Genomic DNA, 21,474 nt, shown 5'->3' with positions numbered 1-21,474 from the left:
GCCATTACAGCAGACACTCCTCCTCTGTCCCCTGAAGGCCTGCAGGCCAGCATTCAATCAGACACATAATGCAGAACTGTTTGCATCCTCTCCATCCTGTTTCAATGAGCCTCAAGTTCTCATTCAACGTCAGTCTCAATGCGCCCCAAGTGCTTCAGTCAGCCATTTAGACGCTCATTTGTGCCGGTAGCCATCTGCACTTCTAACGCCAAGAAACCATCAACGGGTTACACCACCTGTCTCCTGCTGTCCAAGTCTCTCCCAGTAGCAGAGAGGTATTTCTCTTTCTATTACTATGTGTGCTGCTTGGTAAATAAAAGTCCCCCTTAGAAGATGATGAAGTGCTTCTCTTCTATATTATCTTATTCTCTACAGTGATGCTGGTACACCTGTTAGATACAGCTCTGAGCATAAATAACCTGGAACATAGGAAACTATGAATTCACACTGTAGACACTTGGCACATGTATGCACACACACACATACACGTTCTCAAACACACACACACACACACACACACACACACACACACAGGGGAAGACTGGTAAGGAGTGTGATGGAATGTGGTCATAATGGTGTGACCGTTGCTATGGAGACAGGAGGAGGATTTCCCTGCCAAGCCGAACCTTTTCCTCTCTGTCTTGACTCTTCTTTTTGTTTGTCAGTTTCATGCGGTCCCTCCCTGGGTCCAGACCACATCCAGCCACACGCCCTCAGCTTAAAGGTCACCCTGTAGTCTGTCTGTGTCACAACAACACTATCTCCACACACCCTTGGGGACTGGACAGGATGAGTGTGTGTGTGTGTGAAGCTGTAGCAGACAGCACAGTTGGCTACACATGAGAGCTCAGTCAAACTCCCACAGGGTTAATCCCTTCATACACTGGGCAACCCTGAAACTAACACACATCAACACACACACACACACACACACACACACACACACACATACATAACTCCCACCCGTTAAATGTCCCTCCACTGACAGCTCCCTCCCACTCTCCCTCTCTCACTCTGCCAAACCAGCCAAGCTAAGACACTTTAAAAGAACACAGTGTACCTGTGCTGACAGTAACACACAAACACACACGTCTTCAGGAACCATTTTAATGTTGTCTCCCTCCTTGCTGTCTTGCAGCTAGTACATAGGCGACTTGTAGGCTGGCCTCTGTTAGGGAGGTAAAGCCAAAGACACACGATGAACAAACCAAACACACACTTTTGAGAGGTGCTGTCATACCTGAGGAAGAGTGATGACGGTGGCTGTGAATAGTGCTGCGTGCAGCCGAGCATGAGGAGATTTACTTCCTCAATCCCTCTCACTCTGTTGTTTTCTCTTGCTCTGTCTCTCTCTCTCTCTCACACACACGCACACACATATATATATATGAAGGGACCTGCTCAGTCATCATAACAACCTGGCATCTGGACCACCGCCTCAGGACAGAAGCAGACACACACGTTCACACTCGGACACAAAAATGGGCAATGGAGGGAGGCGGGGCGGCGGGGCCACATGCGCTGCGTACACGATCAGTCATCCGTTGACATCAATTTCACCATCGGCTCCATTCACTTATCTGAATTTTCAACAGGGGAGGTGGGAGAGGAGAGAGAGCCACAGAGAAAAATAGGCTGGGGAAATTTGAAAGTGGGCATGAGGGCAGAGAAACTAAAGAGACGACTGATATGAGAACGTCAATAAGATTTAACTGATTAGAAATCAGGTATCTGCCAGCTGGTACACTGCCACTTAGGTAATTATTGTTCACCTGATCATTAATATGTTTGTTCCACACAACTATAAATGACTGGAGAAATATAATGAATGCATGTTTCCATAAAGGGCACGAGGCAGTGGCGGATTCAGGCTGTCTGAGGAGCAGGGGCGAAAAAATATAAAGGGCACCTGATACATTCAGGCATATCAATCAAAGGAGAATTCTTTTGGTCATGAGTTTGTGAATGTTAATGACCTCGTTTTGGTCAATTAGGATGTCCCTCTCAACGGACAACAGCATAAGATCTGAGAGCCTTCCTTCTCCGCATCTGTTTCTAAGCTGGGTCTGGATCAGCTTCAGTTTGGAGAACGATAGGTCGACTGATGCAGTTGTCACTTGCAATGTAGCATATATTTTGAGGAGTTTTGTCTGTTAGCAGTGTTACTCAAAAGGTTCTCCTCCAGATTTCAGAACAGTTTCATGACAGGATACATTTAAACTTTTAACATGTCTAGGCAGAGGTTTAGGTTCTACTAGGCATCCCTGTAATTGCGAATGGCTAACGCAAACGTACCTTTATCTCTCTCATCTCCTCCCTTGCTGCCTCTAGCTGCATTTTGCAGATCCTTTTGTATTGTCTTCAATTTTCTGTATCTTTTCGGCATTCTGTAATCATAAGGTAACCCAATGCTAATCTCCCTCTCTACAAGTGCACGTTAATCCAAGCTAAAGGGTTGTTAACACATTTTGAGAAAAGAATACTCCTTCTAAGGTTTTACGACACCACAAGGTTGATTTGCAAATTGTACAGACATAAAAGTAAGAGGCATAAATGCTTTATAGCTGTTGTTACACAATACCTGGTTGACGAGATGGTTCCATTTAGCACTGTGGACAAACCCGCATTCAAGTCAATGCTTCAAAAATTCATCAAGCAATACGAGTTGCCCTGCAAAACATACTTCTCAGAGACAGCTGTCCCGAAAACGTATGACACAGTAAAGGCATCAGTCAAAAGCAAGCTCAAGAATGTCCACTACTTCTCTGCCACAACTGATATGTGGTCAAGTGTCAATATGACCTTATATGAGTCTAACGGTGCATTATCTGACCACACACTGGGTTCTTAAATCACATTGCCTCGAAACAGTGTTTATGCCCCAGAACCACATGCCCGACAATATTTCGGAAGGTCTCCACCATGCATTTGATGAGCAACCAGAAACACTAACAGAGGTTGTTTACATATATGTATGCTAGGGAACAGGTGAAAACAATAATTAGACTATGAAGGTACTGGCTGCCTGGAAGTTCCCGCTGGTGGAAGCCTTCCTACTAATGTGGGCAAGGGAGAAAGAAAGCACTCTGGATAGCCCCCTACCTGCTCCCCGCAGCATGATCAGCACCTCGGAGAGCGCTGCAGCGCACAATCCTGACAGGTATCACATACACTGTTTACCACACTGTTGAGCCATCCATCCTAAATTAGCGCAAGGGAAATTCTTTCACCCCAGCAGCCCTATTTGTATCAAATATTTAGTATATACTGTATATTAAAGTACATATCTAGCAGGCTAGCTAGCTGTTATCCGTCTAGCATATTGTTTAGCTTGTTAAACAGCTTTGGACAGGCCTTCATATAAAATCAACTTGGCAGATCTTTGCAGAATGTCACATAGGGCACTTAGGGCATCCTAATTTACCCATAACTAAGACAGCGATTACAGAACTTTTTTTATTTGGGTTTTCTCCTTTGTCAGGCACCTTAGAGGGTACTTTCATTGTGTTTTTTTTGTCTCCACTTTACAATTATCACCACAGTACCACAACGATCTGTGTATATTTTGCCTGCCTTCAGTGGGTAAATGTTATCTAATAAGGAAACAGCATTTGGGCAGAAAGTCATCCAATCTGGCAACATTTCTTGGGCATAAAATTAGTTATTTTTGGCGTACCATGTCAACCAATCAAGGGTTAACCAGCAAAACTCATACATAATACACAGATAACGCCACCAGGTGGAGAAGAATACACCCCTCACCACACAGACAAAGAGTGTAGGCAGCACTTTTTAATTAGTCATGGCATGTTTCTGTAATTATGTTTGATTTATGTGAGAGTAACAACTGACATTTATACACACACACGCACACACACACACACACACACGCAACAATAACAAAAATTATTTTTCATTAAAATGTATATTTCACAAGTGGAACGGCAGGAGCTTTGGCGCCCCAGTACCCTTAATGGACCACACACCCCTGCCTTTGATGATCTTCTGATTTGGACACCTGCTATTGTTGACAGCTCTGCACCGTAGCTGCTTGAGCTAAAGTTAGACTTCATACACAGACTGTTTCACATCCTCGAATCTTGGAGGACTTTTTAAGGTTATAGGCTTGAGAACATTTATGATGTGCTGAAAAGTTTAACTGTGAGAGTCTGACATCTCTATTCGCCAGCTGTCTGTCACACCGGACAAATACCAAGCTGTCAACCATCTTTCGTGTCTGAGATTGATTTGAGGCGATCACCTAAATTGTATATGTAGAAAAAGACTCACCAATACTTATTTTTTCAAACATTAAAGATACAGAATGGTTGCCGTCTTCCATAAAGCCATCTTTGGCCAACTGTAAATTTTCAGACACAAGGATGTAAAGAACATAGTATATTCACCTGATTTAACTAAACTAACTAGCTGTTAAATTAACAGCTTGTTAATACACTGTTAAAACTGTGGCTGTTGCAATTTTAAAAATTCCACTCCTCCAAGTTGGGAGTTTGATATAAATGATGAATCTTTTAGACCTAACTCTCATATAACCCATATTCCCAAACCAATCCAATTCAAAAATAGAAAAAAAAACAAAACTCTCTCCTTCACACGCACTCTCTTCTGTGTCTTCCAAAGTAAGCGAGAGTGAGTGGGCGAGCCTTTTCCGGCGATGTGCTCTGTCCTTTGTCACGCTGGGCATCAGTTTTTAGCAGCTGACAGTCTCTACAGGGCCCTCTCCACTAAATCACCACGGTCTCCTGCGAGATGTGAGGATGCCTCGGTGTCTGAGCAGAATTAACAGCCTCTCTCCTAAATCAGTCCCTGACACCTACGACATCCTTCATCAACTTATGTTGCATTTAAGATGAAAGGGAATTCTCGTTTGGTAAAGTCATAAAAGTTATGTCAAGTTAAAAATGTTAAGGAGATCAAATCTGACATATGAGCGTTAAGGACGAGGCCAGATGTCTTGAAATATCCTGGATGGGACAGGTTTTAAGCAAACATTATGTGTTCAGGTGGTATAACAAGAGAAGAATCTGTCTGAAGATATTTTTTTTTATAAATGTCTTCTCATGTACTTTGTACAAATGACATTGATTTTTCAGGACACTGTCACTCAGGTAACCCAGCCAAAGACTGATTAATCCCTGGTTTCTGTGCAATTGTAATTTCTAGGAGTTTGAGCTGTTTGCCATGCCCTGAAGGTTTGGTCTCCAGTGCGAAACCTTGCTGAATTATGTATTTCAGATACATAAACATTCTACAAGTCAATAGATGACGCATTCTCTCAAACAATCAGTTCCTAGAAACATTCCCCACTGTGAGTTACTTGTTTTGAAGTTACTGAATGGAATATTTTACTGTGTGTATTAAAATGCCATTAATGAATTAATGGACTACAACCACCAAGCTGTCATATGCTTAGAAACTGTTATATTTATACTTATTATGGTCAACATGTCATAGCAATACAGCACTAAAAAACAGGATTGAATACTTTAGATGTTTTCCTTTAATCAAGGCTGTAATACAGGTTACTAGAAGACCTCCTTGACCTACTAGAAGGGTAAATTCTTGGTTGAGTAAGAAATAATCTAGTGGAGTATCGGGTGTTTGGCCTTGGACCAATGTTTTGCTATACTAAGCATTGCTATTGTTGTTCTGTTTCTCTCAGATTATTAAAGACCTGAACTCTTAAAGCTTTGATGAAAAAGCAGTGGTACACTTCTACACTACAGGGATCAATTTCCTGACCCTTGGGATCATCCCGCACAGCTTCCAGTGAGAAAAAAGAAGCTGCACATGTCCTTTTATCGACAAAAGCCTTCTTCATTTCCAACTGCTGAGGGAAACAGCATCAGTATATCCCTGTGAAGTGACGACAACCGCCAGCAGTGTGGAGCGGGCCCATCCACTACTGACAAGTGGATGTGCTTACAGTAGCTGATATTATTGGTATTTGAAATCATTTGAAACAACAGTGTCACCGATACACACAGTAGCTCGGTCACCAAAAAGCACTGACAAGTTTATTTCACAAATATAAAATGTGCTTCTATCTTGGTTACAGTCGTTTTATAACCAAACTTAACAGAGATCCTCATCAAAAAACTGTTACTTATTTACTTAAAAAGGAAAAAGTATTATTAATATCTGTATCCACCTCAAAAATCCTTAATCCTTCAGATTCTAATCAAGATTGAGCTTCATTCATGCTTATGCTATAAAAATGATTAGATGTTGTTATTGGTTTAAACAAACCTTACAGTCTTCTCTTAAATTCATATTTTCAAAAATAAAACATGACACAATTTGTTATAACTTGCATCATGCCTTATCAATGCAGTAGGACAAAAATGTAGGACAAAAACTAGGCCAGATTCTCTCATTTGAAATAAATGGTCTGAAAATACTTAATTAATGGATAGTTAATTAATTTCTTGGCAGAAACCTTGGCTCCTGTTTCCAGTGGTCATATTTTACAGACAGGGTCAGCCTGCTGAAAGGTCGATGAACAGTAATGACCCTGGAGAACCACTAGCTACTGTCTGTATGTGTGAGATTAAAGACTGCTGGACTCCGTGAAAGGTGTTTCATTAGCTCTCACTCATACAGCGGGTCCGAATCGGAAATAAGATTTAAAAAAAAAAATTCTGCTTTCTTTCCAACTAATCACAGGAAACATTCAACTTAGGCAGGTGAAAAGAAATTGAGTCTTATGTCATGTGCGAAAGTATTACCGGCTGGAACAGAAGGGCTGTTACATCACACTGTGGAGGAGGTCATCTGTGCATGAGCCTACATCTCATTTCATGCTAAAGTAATGTACATGTATATGTACACAGACATATGCTGTATTTTAATGACAGAACAACGTGATCCACTAAGCAATTGACGCTTCATCTACAATGGGAGGGAAAAAATAGCTTAGACGGGTGGGAAGAATTGAGAGGAAGCCACACAGGGGAAAATGATAATATAACAGAGAGAAACAGAGTCTAGCCTCTAACATTTGTAGGCCTGAATGCCTAAATGATTTGAGGAAAATATCTGCCTCATTTTCAATATTGCATTAAATACCAATTCTTTTCTGTAAACATTTCAGGCTTGTATTGGGAGTCTACATTTTATTAAACAAGATACTCACAAACCTGTTTTTTTCTACATGAATAGATACATATTTTATACGCAAAATGACCAATTATCCCACATTTAGTAAGATATTACAAAGGCTGTAAATGCTAACATTACAATAATAGTAATAATTTTCAAATAAAATCATGACATTCAAAAGTGACGGCCTGTAATTATACTGTAGTGTTGACAGCTGTGTGCTTTAGCTGCTACAGACTGACAGTACATACGGCTTCACAGCACTCAATTCCACAAGTACCAATTTAGAGATTTTAAGGTCACGAGCTAAAAACAATCATATATGACGTGCTTAAAAGTTTAACCAGGAGATTCTGACTACTATTCACCATCCACCAGCTGTGGGTCATTTACACTCACCAGTTACAAAGCTAGCTGCTACATACCTGCCACTAAACACTGCTATTAGCTAGCTCGTTGATTTAGTCAGTTTTATCACTTTGCTGCTCTTTTTGAAAGGCAAAAAGACAATCATGAAAATGTCATTGCAGCTTTGTTAAACAGTATGGACACCAACATGCAAGGGATATATATTATCCAGACAACAGCCAGGACTTTGTATTTTGGACAACTCACTGACTTGACATTAATTAGCTACATCTGTTTAAATTTCCTATCGACATTTGTCATTACTGGCAGCATCACTGATGGTAGCTGAATAATTCTTTCACCTCTTTTAGCTTGTTAATAAATTGAGTCACAGCTTAATTGGAACTGCAGGTCACGTGAATTTGCTCTTTCTAATCACAATTTTGATTTAAAAACAATTAATCATTGGGTATCCTTATCTATTATGTTGAAAGTATGTTAATCATAATGAAAGCAGCTTTGCATATTTTTGCATATTTACATAATTTGATTTCATCTGCAAAGTGTGCTGTTAAAAAATAATTATAATTATATAAAAATAATAACTTAATATTGCTGATGTAAGACACAAGAGCATTAAAACAACTGTTTCACAAATCAGCATCACTCATCCAACATTTTCCACAATAAAAGTGACTATCCCAGTCATGCAGCACAAGAATACCCTCTTTCATAAACAAGAAGATTGCTTAACTTGGATGTCTGTGTTGACCCCCCCACTACATCCCTGATTATATCAGAGGAAAACATTCACGGCCTATAAAGATAAAGCCAGAGCGAAAGAGTGAACAAAACACCTGGACATCTGCAAGAGTGTGTATGTGTGTGTGTGTAAACGCATGAGCCCATAGGCGTCTTATCTGTTCAGCGTGGGTTTTATTTACCAAGCTGAGATGTGGATAAGCACGGAACGTCAAGCGCCACTGCGGCAGACGTACAGACAAGATACAACCACAGGGAGAGGATTATATCTCAAACAACACTACTAAAGCTGTCCACTCTCTGCTGGATCCTGAGTACACACGCACCTCCCCCATAGCTTTATGGATGTATTGGGACATGGTGGAATTACTAGATAGAGGGGAGGTAGGAGAAAAAAAAAATCACTCAGTGGAGGGATATGTAAAACTTGAGATTAGCAAGTCAAAGAAGAATGGAGTGAGATAAACGTGTTTATGTGAAAGTGAATTTTAAATCATGATAGCGCAAAAAATAAGAGATAAACAGGAAAAAGAGGATGAGTAGCTAACTGAATGCATTAGAGTCAAGCTGGAAAGCACTTTCCTGCAACATCAACCATCTGGGACCTTTCCCACAGCTGTCAATCAACTTGTCTTCTGCTCTCTGACTGGTTATTGGGCTTAGCAGGTCATTAACAGAGAACAGGAGAATCAATTCCCAGCGCACAATACTATATACAGACAAACACACACACAGCCTTAGATGAGTGAACATAGGGATTGTGATGGAGGAGAGAAAGGAGTAGAGGGGTAACAAGATAGCAGATTGATGTGAGGGAGGTCAGAGGTCACGCAGGAGGACTGTGAGACCGCCTCGCTCTAATCCTCCTCTGCACTGTGCTGCTACCGGCGCCGGCCGCCTCTGGATAGGCTCTCTATCTCCACCCGTCTCCTTCCTTGCCTTACTCTCCCTGCCCTCCATGTCACCCTGCTAACACTTCCTCATGTCTCTGAGGTCTTGTTAGAGATTCCCAGTGGTTTCCCTTCAACATTCTCATAGATGCTTTCATAAGGACCCTCTCTCCTCTTAAAGCCTGCGGTCCTCCCTTTCCTTCTCCTCTCCTATCTATCCTCTATTCCGCCCGCGGTCCTGCTCTCTTCCTCCTCTCTAGGGAATGTGATCAGGAAAGACGTAGAAGGGCGAGGAAGCTGCGCTCTGTTAGAAATAAATAGGAAACTTGTCTTCTTACAGTTATCTCCCCCCAGGAAGCTTTCCATCTTTGTGTATTAAATCCTACAAAATCCCTGTAATACCTTTAGCTCTTTCTGCCCAAAGCATCTTTCACTTGCACCGGCATCTCGTTGTCCTCCTTAACACCTGCCACATACACCAACCCCTTTCCCTATCACATCCACTCAATTTCCTTACTTAAGTGTGCTCCAGAGAGAGCCGGCGAAACTGCCCTCTCCGTGACAGTCTGATTCTAATAGTGGAATAGTTAAGACTTGCTTGGGATAGCTTTTCTGCCGTGCCACAGGGGTAAAAGCACAGTGGGAACTGATTAATAAGCAGTACTGGCAGAGGCATTCAGGCTAACAATAATGGGAATTATAGTTCTTGTAAAACATTATTCAACACATAAAAGACCACACGCATAAATCTTGCACTGACAGATATTCATACTTTTAATTACTGTCAATGCTATTGCCAAGATTTGTTGCTTTATTACCAGAACAACCTTGAGAACAAAGAAAAGCATACTCAAACAATGTAAATCATCATGTATAACGCTGCATGGTTTCCATTTTGTGTAAATGTACCAATGGAGGGAAAAAAGAGAAGGGGAAATCCAAAAAAGAAATCTTGGAGGTTTTGAACATACCATGTTTCTATTTAGGACTGGAATGAGTTTTGAGGTTTTGAAAGATGTTGCAGATGCATTTTAAGTTAAACTGGAAGTCAGCTGTAGTTGTTCATTCAAATTCATATTGAAAAAAAAGATCTACCAAATATACAGTACCACTCAAAAGTTTGGACAGACCTACTCATTCAAGGGTTTATTTTTTACATTATAGAACAATATTGAAGACATCCAAACTATAAAATAACCCATATGGAATCATGTAGTGAACAAAAAAGTGTTAAACCAACCAAAAAATCTTTCATATTTAAGATTTCTCAAAGTAGCCACCTTTTACTTTGATGACAGCCTTGCCCACTCTTGGCGTTCTTTCAACCAGCTTCATGAGGTCGTCACCTGGAATGCTTTTCCAACGGTCTTAAAGGAGTTCCCACGTATGCGGAGCACTTGTTAGCTGCTTTTCCTTCACTCTGCACTCCAACTGCATCCCAAACCATATCAGTTGGGTTTAAGTTGGGTGATTGTGGAGGACAGACCATCTGATGCAGTGCTCATCACTCTTTTTCTTGGTCAAATAGTCAAACAGTCAAATAGTAACAAATTTTCTTTACTCAGCTGAGTGATTCTTGCCATAATATGGATTACTGCTACTAGCTATTTGCTATATACCAACGCTACCTCGGCACAACACAACTGATGGCCTGAAATGCATTAAGAGGGCAAGAAATTCCACCAATTAACTGTCGACAAGGCCACTTGTTAATAAAAAACTATTCCAGGTGACGATCTCATAAAGCTGGGAAGATATTGCCAATAGTGTGCAAAGCTGTCATCAAGACAAACAGTGGCTACTTTGAGGAATCTAAAATATGAAACATAGTCCGTTTTGTTTACAACATAATTCCATATGTATTATTTCATAGTTTTGATGTCTTTAGTACTGTACTTTTGACTGGTACTGTATCTCAAAGAGAAAAGAGAGTTGCCCTACAGAGAGCTGTAAGGTAATACATCCTCAGGCAGCAATGTTAGACATTCTCAGCTTCAGCCATCACAGCTGTGGTTAGATTAAAAACTGGTCTTCATACTCATTGCACCACCGTGCACCATATGTAAAAAAAAACATGGAGCTGCATTTATATGCATTTAATACTGATATAATTACAGATAGTGGGTTTTGAGTTTAGGTTTAATGCCTTTCCAGGAAAAAAAATGTCTGCAATAAAGCTCTCTCAATCTGTCCTTTCTGTCTGTCGAGCATTCTAAATGCTATATTTATGTGCATATAGTGGGTAATCTGGCAGCACACAGTGCTTTTTATGCTAATCTCCACAGTCAAGGCAGACCCAAGTCTCAATCTTTGACAAATGGAGAGAGTAACAGCTTAAGAAGTGTGTCACAGAAACAAGAAAATGAAAGGCGAAGACTGAAAACTTAATTCCAACAGATGCAACTCCGCCCCAAGCTGCACAGTGTGACAATAATGTTGCACTTGTCAGAAAAAATCCATCTTGTGCTAAATAACAAAAATGATCAAATTCACACAAATGAGAAAGAGCTAATACAGTCTGATGAAGTCCTTTCAAAACACACTTAGAAAGTAATCAATTTATGTGAAAATTAGGTTGATTTACAAAGATCTTCACTATCTGGTTGCATCATTTTGAAAAGTAGTGAAAAGCAATGAACCAACAGAGACAGTGATTGGACAAGTTAACATGAACTTCAGAAACAGAACACAAAAAGTCTTCAAATGTAATATTTGGCTGCAAGTCTATGACCCACAGAAATCAGATATGTTCTCTAATGATGCTCTGCCCAGCATGTACTTGTTTCATTGGCTTTTTGCCTTCAGTGAAACATAATCATGTGGACTGAAGTCTTGTGAGCGACTTAAAGATCATTCCACTGTTTGGCCATAAAATAAAAAGACTTTTTGGTTTTATTTAGCTGTATGTGCAGGATCATTATCCTGCTGCAGTGTTTTAAAACTGAGTTCTTCATTTTAAAAAGGGCTATGAGTCACACACTGTTCACCCAGTATGTACTGCATGTGAACACAGTCACCGTTAAAGCTAAGAGTCAACACTCTAACCTCATAGTCTGTTTTGTTTCAAATCCAATGTGCTGGATTAACAGTGCCCAAGCTATGAAAAACATATCCCCGTCCTAATACTTTCTGACTGCACTGTAGTTTCTCAACACTTCCACAAACTGACTTACTGGTACATTCTAGGTTTGTGTTTTTACTGTTGCTAGCTGCCATTTCTCACTGGAATTCTATGTGTCATGTTAGAGCCATCCATTATCCATCATCATGTGGCACTGATATAAAAAAAAACAAAAGTGAACAAAGGAGTTTTTCATACAAGTTTACTTCTCAAGGAGTAATTCATTGTTGCTCAGCAACATTTCTAACTGCTGAAAATGTCCACAGATGAACTGTGCCACTGTGTTTCTTGCCCCCTAGCTGTGTGCACATCCTTGACTGCTCCCCTTCCTTTCACACATTATTTCACACTTCCATATGAGGGAGACAGAGAGCAGAAAAGCAGAGGCATACAAAGACTTTATTGGCAGGAAGAACAGAAAACACAGGGCAGCAGGACAGGGACGGGGAGGGTGGGGAAGTGATGGGAGAGGAGGGGAGGGGATAGAAAGTCCCTCTCAGAAGAAGTGCTAGAAAAACTGCATCTCCACTTGTGTTCCAACTCCCGTCCTCTTGCAATTTGAGCTCCTCCACAATCAACAAACCCTGACCCAACTCTAATTAAGCCATATTTCTGTGTAATAGAAAAATTAACCACGATTTATTGCAGCAATTGCAATCAAGAGTGATGTTTCAGTATGATTGTTAGGGCTGTAATTGATTCCAACAAGCAAAAAGTGCAGCAGAAGCTCAGAGTGCTGTGGTGAATTGAGAGGCACAGAGTCTGGCGATGAATTAAAATACTAAATAAATTAAACGAAGTGAAGCTCTCGGAACGTGTGTGTGTGTGTGTGTGTGTGTGTGTGTGTGTGTTGAGATTAGCATGAGTTGGGCTCTGAGCACCTCATTCAGCACAATTAGAGCACGCCGGCCTCAAACCAGGAAAACAGGCGAGGAGTAATTGGATTTAAATTAGACATGTTCTCTACTCATGGCTACCTAATGTAACATGGAGCACAATCCCCTCACTCACTCTTCTGTTTATCTCATTTAACATCCTCCCATCTCTTGCCACCCTTCGTACTCACATAATTCACCCTCTTGACTCCACTATTCACTTTATCCTTTTATCGTTCTCATACTCTTCTCCACCAGTCTAATTGGTTTTCTCTTATCCATTATCTCATTTTTTTCTGCTGCTCTCAGGGTATCTGCTGGTGTCTTTTTTGATTGCTTCAAAGAGTAAGTAATTAAGTTCATTGTTAAGTATATTTGATAACATAACTTATCTTTGAAGGCATAAAATGTCATGAAATAGCGAAAAATGTCACAATTTCCCAAAACTCAAGGTTACATCTTGAAATGGTTGGTTTTATTGGCATGTCTGCCTGTCAAGTTTTAGATATCACACACTGTTCGCGGTGTGCATGGAGTACTAGTAATAGCAATACTCTGCATTTAAAGAGTTTGGAGGATGAGTGGTTTAGCCTCTCTAAAACCAAAAACACAAGTGCAAAAGTGTTCAGAATGGATTAAACTGTGTTTTTGTCCACTCTAATGTAAGCTGCATTATTAGCATATCTGGCAAACTAGCTGACTACTTAATGAATTACTTTTGAGGCTAGTTTTTTTTTAAATATATCAGCTAGTCTTCATCCTCAAAGCCTTTTTCTCTTGTAACTTTAAAAGTGAGAACACACTATTTGAAAACACATATAAGTATGTAAGCTAACCAGCCACAGTCTGATTTTACATGTAACCTCAGGCATCCAGCATGATATCATGTGTTTAGCCATGCACCACCCTAGTGCATATGTAAGAATGTTTATACAAGATTCTTTCAAAAACGAACTAAGCAGGAAACATTAAAAAAAATCACCCGGAGACAGCATTTTTAACCAACTCATGGAGTTTACATTGTTGTTATTAGCTAGCTAGCTACAGCTGATAAAAATGTCAGCGATGGTTGTCATTTCAGTCTCTAAAATCGATGGTTTCTAGCTTGAAATGACAAGCTGCTTGTGTCTGCCTCTAAAATCAAGGACTCATTGTTTCAAAAATTCCAAAGAATTTTCAGAAGAAAATCTCTCAGTGTTATCACAGTAAACTGCATGTGTGCTGTGTGAGAAAGGAAAACTTGACAGGCGTAGCAACAGTAACTAAGAGGGCAAGGGTTTAACAAACATATTAATGTTAATTATTCCATTAACAATTAATCAAGTAATTCTCTCAGCACCATCTTTCATTTTTCCCTCCCACATACACACAGAGTGTGTGTATGTGTGTGTGTGTGTGTGTGTTGTGTGTGTGTGTGTTCACAGCATGCACATGTGACATCTTGAGTTTATATGTGTGGAGTGATTTGCATATGCATGTCTGCAGGAACATTTGTGTGTGTTGCAACTGTTGCTGTATGGGGATATGTATGAGGACATATCGTAAGTATGTGTACCTGCTGGTGAGTGTTTGTGAGAGTACATCTCACAGCTGCTGCAGGCAGCTTTGCTATTCCACTGGGAAGGTGGTATCTCATCTCCAAGAATGAGTGTGTGTCTGAATGTTGTGCTGGATCATCACATCTCAGCCCGGCCAAGGTAGTGGCTGCTGCCACTAATGGCCGGCTGTTCTCACAACATCTGGAGACACACACACACACACACACACACACATACACACACTCTCCTCTCCCTCCTCTGTCTCATTTACTCCTTTCTCCATCTCCCCCTCACTCTGAGGCTCAATGAAGGCTCATCAGGAGAAAATCTGGTTCTCTGGCACTCTGACAGACTCGTCCAGGATAGTCTTTTCTGGCTTCTGCACACACATACACTGTACATATTATACACACACACAAACAAAGCACTTTTCCCTCTGTGCAGTCTGTGTCTGCTTTTTTTCAGGGATTTTGATGCCATACGGTATTCTTCACCAAAAAAATGATATGTACTGTATATACTTTTTCACCTCTCTCTTAGTAATAAAGATATCCTGTTCACCAGTTGGGAGTAATTAGTGACAGTGACTCTTGTTCTATTTTAAAGGACCAGTGTGTAGGATTTAGTGGCATCTAGCGGTGAGGTTGCAGATTGCAACAAACTGAATACCCCTTCCAAACATGTAGGAGAATCTACAGTGGCCGCGAAACTCTCAAAAAACACAAAAGGCCTTCTCTAGAGCCAGTGTTTGGTTTGTCCATGCTGGGCTACTGTAGAAACATGGCGGTGCAATATGGCAGGCTCTGTGAAAAAGGACCCGCCCCCTATGTAGATATTAAGTGCTTAATCTAAGGTAACGAAAACACAACGACTCTTATTTTCAGGTGATTATACACTGCTTAAAACATACTTATGAATATTATATTCCATTTCTGCCAAATCCGTTCTGCTAGATGCCACTAAATTCTACACACTGCACCTTTAAGTGTGTATCTCTCTCATTTACCATCTTATTGGTCCCAGTAGTAAAGACCAGTGTGTTCTTCTTGTCACTATCATCTCTTTTCTCATCCTTCACTCTAGGAGGCCTTTAAAACTCCATTCCTCTTGCATCCTCAGCTCTACTATTACTGCCGTCATTAGCAGACACAGGCCAACACCCTCCATCAGGCTGAAGCATTACCAATTGAAATTTGATGCATAAAATAGCTATTTGGATTATCTTAATTAGACCAGAGAGGATTTACATGAATGCAAGGGTGCTGACCCTTAAATATTTGTCTTTCCAAGGTATCTGCAGGTTTCAGAAAGCCACAAATATCAAGCTTAACATTAACTGGAGTTGCATTACACCAATTTAAAAAACATTATAAACAATAACCTGTCAAACACAGCATATTACTTTACAACTATTATGCTGACAAGCATTCACACTTTTCTTCTTTCTAGCATATTCAAGTGATTTTTTTTTAAATATTAAAATCTATAATGGAAAGTCTATGGGAGAAATGTTTAAAATTTGATATCTCAAAAACTAAAAGTGCTGAAGTATTCATATTTCATGGACAGGTGTCCCATGTGGAAATGCTTAACATATTAAAAGATGGCACCAATAGCACCACCATGTGGCCAGTTATCAAGTGTTTTACGTTTTAGCTAATAACTCACGCACCGTGATGCGTAACAAAACCAATATTTGCACATTGTGTTCCTCGGACGATGCTGATTTGATTGGTATAGGCCACGCCCATTAGCACCACTAAAGACTTTCCGCCATTTTGGACTTTTTGGTAATTTTCTGCTTCTGTTGGCACATAGTTAACCTTTTTTGGTATCACTTACCGTTTGGCCTGATGCACTTACCGGGCCAGAACTCTTCAATGCTAAATTCGATTGCAACCAATTTGGGAATTTTATACATACAGCCACACTGCACAAGTGTGTAACATTTGATACAATTCTACCCACAGGGGGCGCTACTGTAATATTATAATATGATATTTCTACAATTTTGTTGTCTTTAATAAAATGAAACTTGGTACACAAGTTCTCCATGAGAATGTGCATGACATATTGAAGCATGGCACCAATAAGCCCACGTTGTCGCCTTTAGTGAAACACCACCATACTACTTATTAACTGCTATGGTTCCATGGTAACCAAATTCAGCAAAGTTATACAGATGGGGATGTTGAACAAGTCTGTAGCATTTTCAGCAGTGCTTTGGGAATTATTTCAGCTGTCAGTGTTCACATGCATATTCTACAGGAATTGCATTTACTAGTTTAAACTTTTCTCCGACAACAGCCCCCCATCAGAGAATCCCATGTGATTAACGTGAAAGTAACAAGGCCCAGCATGTGACTGGTCCTGTCTGGGTGTGATTGTACATACAGTACATGCCCCTTAATAATAGATTCATCCTGATAATGGCTCTATCTCGCTCGCTCTCGGTCTCTGTCTCTCTGCGGGGATCTGGAATGGCCTGATGTTACTGCAGCCACCGTCTGATACTGCACAAGTCATCAATATTTCAATAGAACCCTGTTGAGAGTGTGTGTCTGTGTATGTGTGTGTGTGTGTGAGTGTGTGAGAAAAAGAGAGGGACAGACATGGGAAACAATCGCTGCTTTAATTTACTGATTTAATTCCGGTTACAGGCTGTTCTAATAAACAGAACCCAGTGAGCAGTCTTGCACAATCAGAATAATCAGGCTGTGTGTGTGTTTTATTTGCTTCGAGTTTTACTAACTCAACCAGTGTGTAAAGGCTGCATCATACAACTTTGTACATGTACAGAGATGGCCATAATGGACACAAAAAGTCCAGAATCCTAATTATAGTGGGCATGATTTGCTTTTGTGCTGCTATTTTTCGTAATTCGGTAAAATAAGATGGGTGTAATTTTGCTTAAAAGCCATTCCTACTGCAGAACATACGAGGTTAGCCACGCTGAGATGAGACCCCTTTTTCAACAACTCATGTTATAGACCAACTCAACAACATATACAAGCAGAATACAGTCTAAATCACATTACAAAGGGAGGAATATTAAACAGTGTATTCAGTAAAAATCTGTTCAAAATAAATACGTGAAGAAAGTAGTAGTAAAACTCTTCAACAGTCCATAAAAATATTATATCAAGAAACGTGTTCACAGGGTAAGAACAAGAGGATATTTAATATTTTAAAGCTGATGGGGTTTGTTGATATGTGGCTGAATAGCTTCTATTTTACCGTCTTTATCTGGTTTAGTGTGATTTGCTGTGGCCGTTTTCTGTATAGTTTTTTTGTGTGTGTTTGTTTTTGTGGTTTTTACTTTGTTTTTGTTGCATGTTTAGCTCTCAATAAAAAGCAGACGAACAAAAACACAAAATGTCATTACAGCTTTATCATCTCCAAAATAAAATGTAAGGTAAATTATGAACAGGTCCGTTGTTCGGTCTTTTTAAATGTCAAATTATTTACAAATGCACAGCATGCTCTTTAAGTTGAAGGCTGAAATTTGTGACAAATGTGGCCGCATGAATCATAAATGTTGGCGATCCGCAATGAATGTAAGTCTGACTTAAGACTGACAGCTGATTCATTCATGACGAACAGCCTGTGTCAGGACTGGCACAGAGACTCATGCAGACATGCACACTAAGAATCTCTACAACTATAGAGTTGGGATTTTAGACCCACCGGGCATCTAGATGTTAGGAAAGGACTTTAAGGTCAGCTAGTGCCTTAAAAGAGATAGCTGGAAAGTTATGACACTGCAGGGATGGGAGGAGAGGAGAGGAGAGGAGTTGAGAGGAGAAGAGTTGAGAGGAGACAGGAGGAGAGGAGAGGAGAGGAGAGGAGAGAAGAGGAGAGGAGAGGAGCTCACGCTGACCTTTAAAGAACCACACTTAAACCAGCCAACACCTCAGGCACTGTTCTAACTTAGTCCCACTCTGCATCTGTGTGTGTGTCTCTGTGTTTTTGTCGTGTGCATATTTCAAAGGTTATTTGCTAAATCTGCTGCCACCCTAAAGGTAATGATGTTGGAGTGAATCAATGCATGCTATGTGCTACAAGTTGATCTTTACTTTTCAGGGTCACTTTAGGGACTGCTGACACATACGTTTGTCAAGCCGATGCATCATCTCTCTCTCTCTCTCTCTCTCTCTCTCTCTCTCTCTCTCACACACATATGCACACACACGCGATCTAAAATATTTACCTTATGTGGCAGGAAGAGAGAGTTGACTGCTGCTAGAAGACTCGTGGTATCCGGGGCATCCCTTTGGCCAGAGATCACGATCTACAAAAAAAGCACAGGAGGGAAAATGTGAAGGAAGGGGAATAAGGAAGAGGAGGGAGAGATAACAAGATGAAAGAGAGTATGAATAGAGTGATATAAGAGGGGAAAGGTGACACATAAGAAGAGGGGAGAGGGGGAGGAGGTGTTAGAGGTCAGTACTGTATTTCTAGCAGTAACAAGGGAGGCAGGTGTTTTCTCCGGGACCGCCTCATCCCGCCTCGCCCCTGAGCTCGTTACCCTCGCCCCAAAGCCCTGATTCATCCTCCGCAGGTCACATGTAACGGATGGAAGGCTAACTATCCCCCCTCCTCTCATTCTCTACCCATGTGTTATTCCCCTCTCTGTTCCTCTGTATGCGCAGCACACGGTTTCACGCTGAAAGTTTTCTTAGGGTGACCAAGAAACTTCGGGGCAACTCCCGCTGTGCTTCGCTAGTATTCTGGTTTCGGTGGTTTCAGGCTAACTGAGGGTGTTAATATTTCAAAACCGATTATATAACGGAGGCTGAACAGCTCAAATAATCCATTAAATGCATGATGGTTATTAAAACAGGGGGGGAAAAGATTTTGATAATCAGTGTGTCCAGAGATTAAGTGTGCATGTATGTAGGGAGCTGAGATAAGAGGCAGTGTCCTCCGACGACCTACCCCGGTTGAACTGATTTAAAAAGGATGTATCGACACATGAGCTGCTTGTTTAAAGAGACACCTTTGTGAGCAGAGGTTTATATCACAGTGCTTTAAGCCTCCAGTTAGTATGGTAATGATGGAAGATGTAGCAGCCGTAGTAAAAACAGCAGAGTGAATGGATTCAGATTCAGAGTGAAGGAAGAGGTGATTAAATGTTTATTAAAAAAAATGTTGGAAGAGAGTAGTTATATGCACATCACGTAGGTGCTGTTAGAAAGCAGCATCAATGGATGTTTGTGACCTAACGAAGACCCGAGTAGGATCCAAACATCTTGATAACATTTTGTGGCTTGGAGCAAGTGTGCAAGCGTTAACTTCTTTCATTATTAAAAAAAAGGTCCTATTGTGATAATGAGTGTGAACAATGATGCTTTATTCGTATATCAAGTGTTTATTAGTGATGTCTCCAATCCTGATTTTAACTTTTGCATGTTAATAATTAGAAGAGCACAATTAGAAAAATTGGAACATATTTGAGAGAAAGAGCCTGGCACAAGAAACGGCATAAAACAGTTGAACTAATGCTGAATTTAATTACTGAAATCTATATAAAATTTAATTAAGCCGCTGAATCAAAAGGAAAGAAAATCTCTGCTAGTTGAGTGTGGAGCCGCCGTCATCTACAGTATTGATCTCTCTGCTGTGAATCATATATATTTTATTAATATGTCAGAGACAGACTGCTGTGAAAGAGGCACGATGTGGCCGCTTATATTTGTAAACTGAACCTGTCGTGTTTCAATCAGAAAAGAATAAAACATTTACTGATGTGATAATATCTCGTTTTAGCACTATGGAAATAGCTTTCTGTGGCGCTGCGGCCAGCTGGAAAGTAGTCAGCGCAGCTATAATGGGGATCTTTTTGGTTTCACCAGCTCCCAGCTCGGCTTTTGTTCAGCTGCTGTGTATTGTTTTGTTCAGTGCTTGTTGGTAAATGCGATGTCTATTGTGCTCGCACAATTTGTCAGACAAGCAGAAACACTTGCTTTCAGTTGGCAGACATGAAAATGAGTTTAGGCTGACAGTTAGGTAAACACACCCACTCCCTGAGCCGGGCTGGCCTCGAAGGCTCAGCATAGACAGACAGGGTGGAACAGTGCTGCTTTCCCCAGTTGCCCCAGTCACGCTACCATTGGTTCCAACCCTTGTGTTTGAGCCCTGTATCCCTCTACCATAAACCCCATAAACTAGAGAAGTAAAGTAGTGAATGCCAATTTAGCTACAAACATAGACATACGCAAAGCATAGTCGTAATATTAAGCACAGTCATCAATTCAATTATGTGTGCGTGTGTGTGTGAGAGAATAACCTGTTTAAGCGTGTAGTGCTGGGCCATAAGAGCCCGCACCATTTCAGGCAGGGCTATGGGGACCCTGGTGAGACGGTCGGAGAAGGCTGCCAGCAGCTGTTGGGATCTTTGGAGCCACTCCTGTCTTCCAGTGTAGTGGGACAGACGCAGGAGGTTGGACGCTGACACTGAGTTAGCACTGGGCTCTGCTCCATCCTGATCTGAGAGACACACACACACACACAAAGATACACAACATCGTTAGAAGGCTTCGATATTGTGCTTCAAACTAAAGTGAATCTGGCAGAATTCAGAGTGTTGGTGTATGTTTGTTTATATTGACTACACAGTGTCAGATCATATGGTCATATATGATTGGGTAGTCTATGGTACATGTGACTTTAAATTTTGAGTTGTGGTGTGGTGTGGTGATATACTTTTTGTGTCTGAAATTATTCTATTTTAGGATGTCGGAGGCAGAGAATCTCGACAACAAGCAGAACTTTATGTCTGACATATTTCAAAGTCGCTCTTGTGCTGCTTAAAGCTG

General features: G+C 40.7%; 1 protein-coding gene across 3 annotated transcripts in view; it reads right to left on the bottom strand.

Moving 5' to 3' along the window:
• Nucleotides 1-21,474, bottom strand: part of spata20 (spermatogenesis associated 20) — a 45,380-nt gene that overhangs the window by 3,607 nt on the left and 20,299 nt on the right. For 2 of the 3 annotated variants that reach the window (XM_042396838.1, XM_042396841.1), the window contains exons 14-15: nucleotides 20,946-21,145; nucleotides 18,867-18,947 (exon numbers count right to left, since the gene is read on the bottom strand). In XM_042396838.1, the coding sequence (XP_042252772.1) occupies nucleotides 18,867-18,947; nucleotides 20,946-21,145 (281 nt within the window). Of the gene's footprint in view, nucleotides 1-1,133; nucleotides 1,581-18,866; nucleotides 18,948-20,945; nucleotides 21,146-21,474 lie in introns of those variants that run through there. The other variant, XM_042396839.1, reaches the window with a different exon arrangement.

Source organism: Thunnus maccoyii, chromosome 20 (genome assembly GCF_910596095.1).
Source record: "Thunnus maccoyii chromosome 20, fThuMac1.1, whole genome shotgun sequence".
NCBI classification, from domain to species: Eukaryota; Metazoa; Chordata; class Actinopteri; order Scombriformes; family Scombridae; genus Thunnus; species Thunnus maccoyii.
Note: the sequence above shows the minus strand (reverse complement) of the source record. Positions and strands in the feature narration are given on the sequence as shown.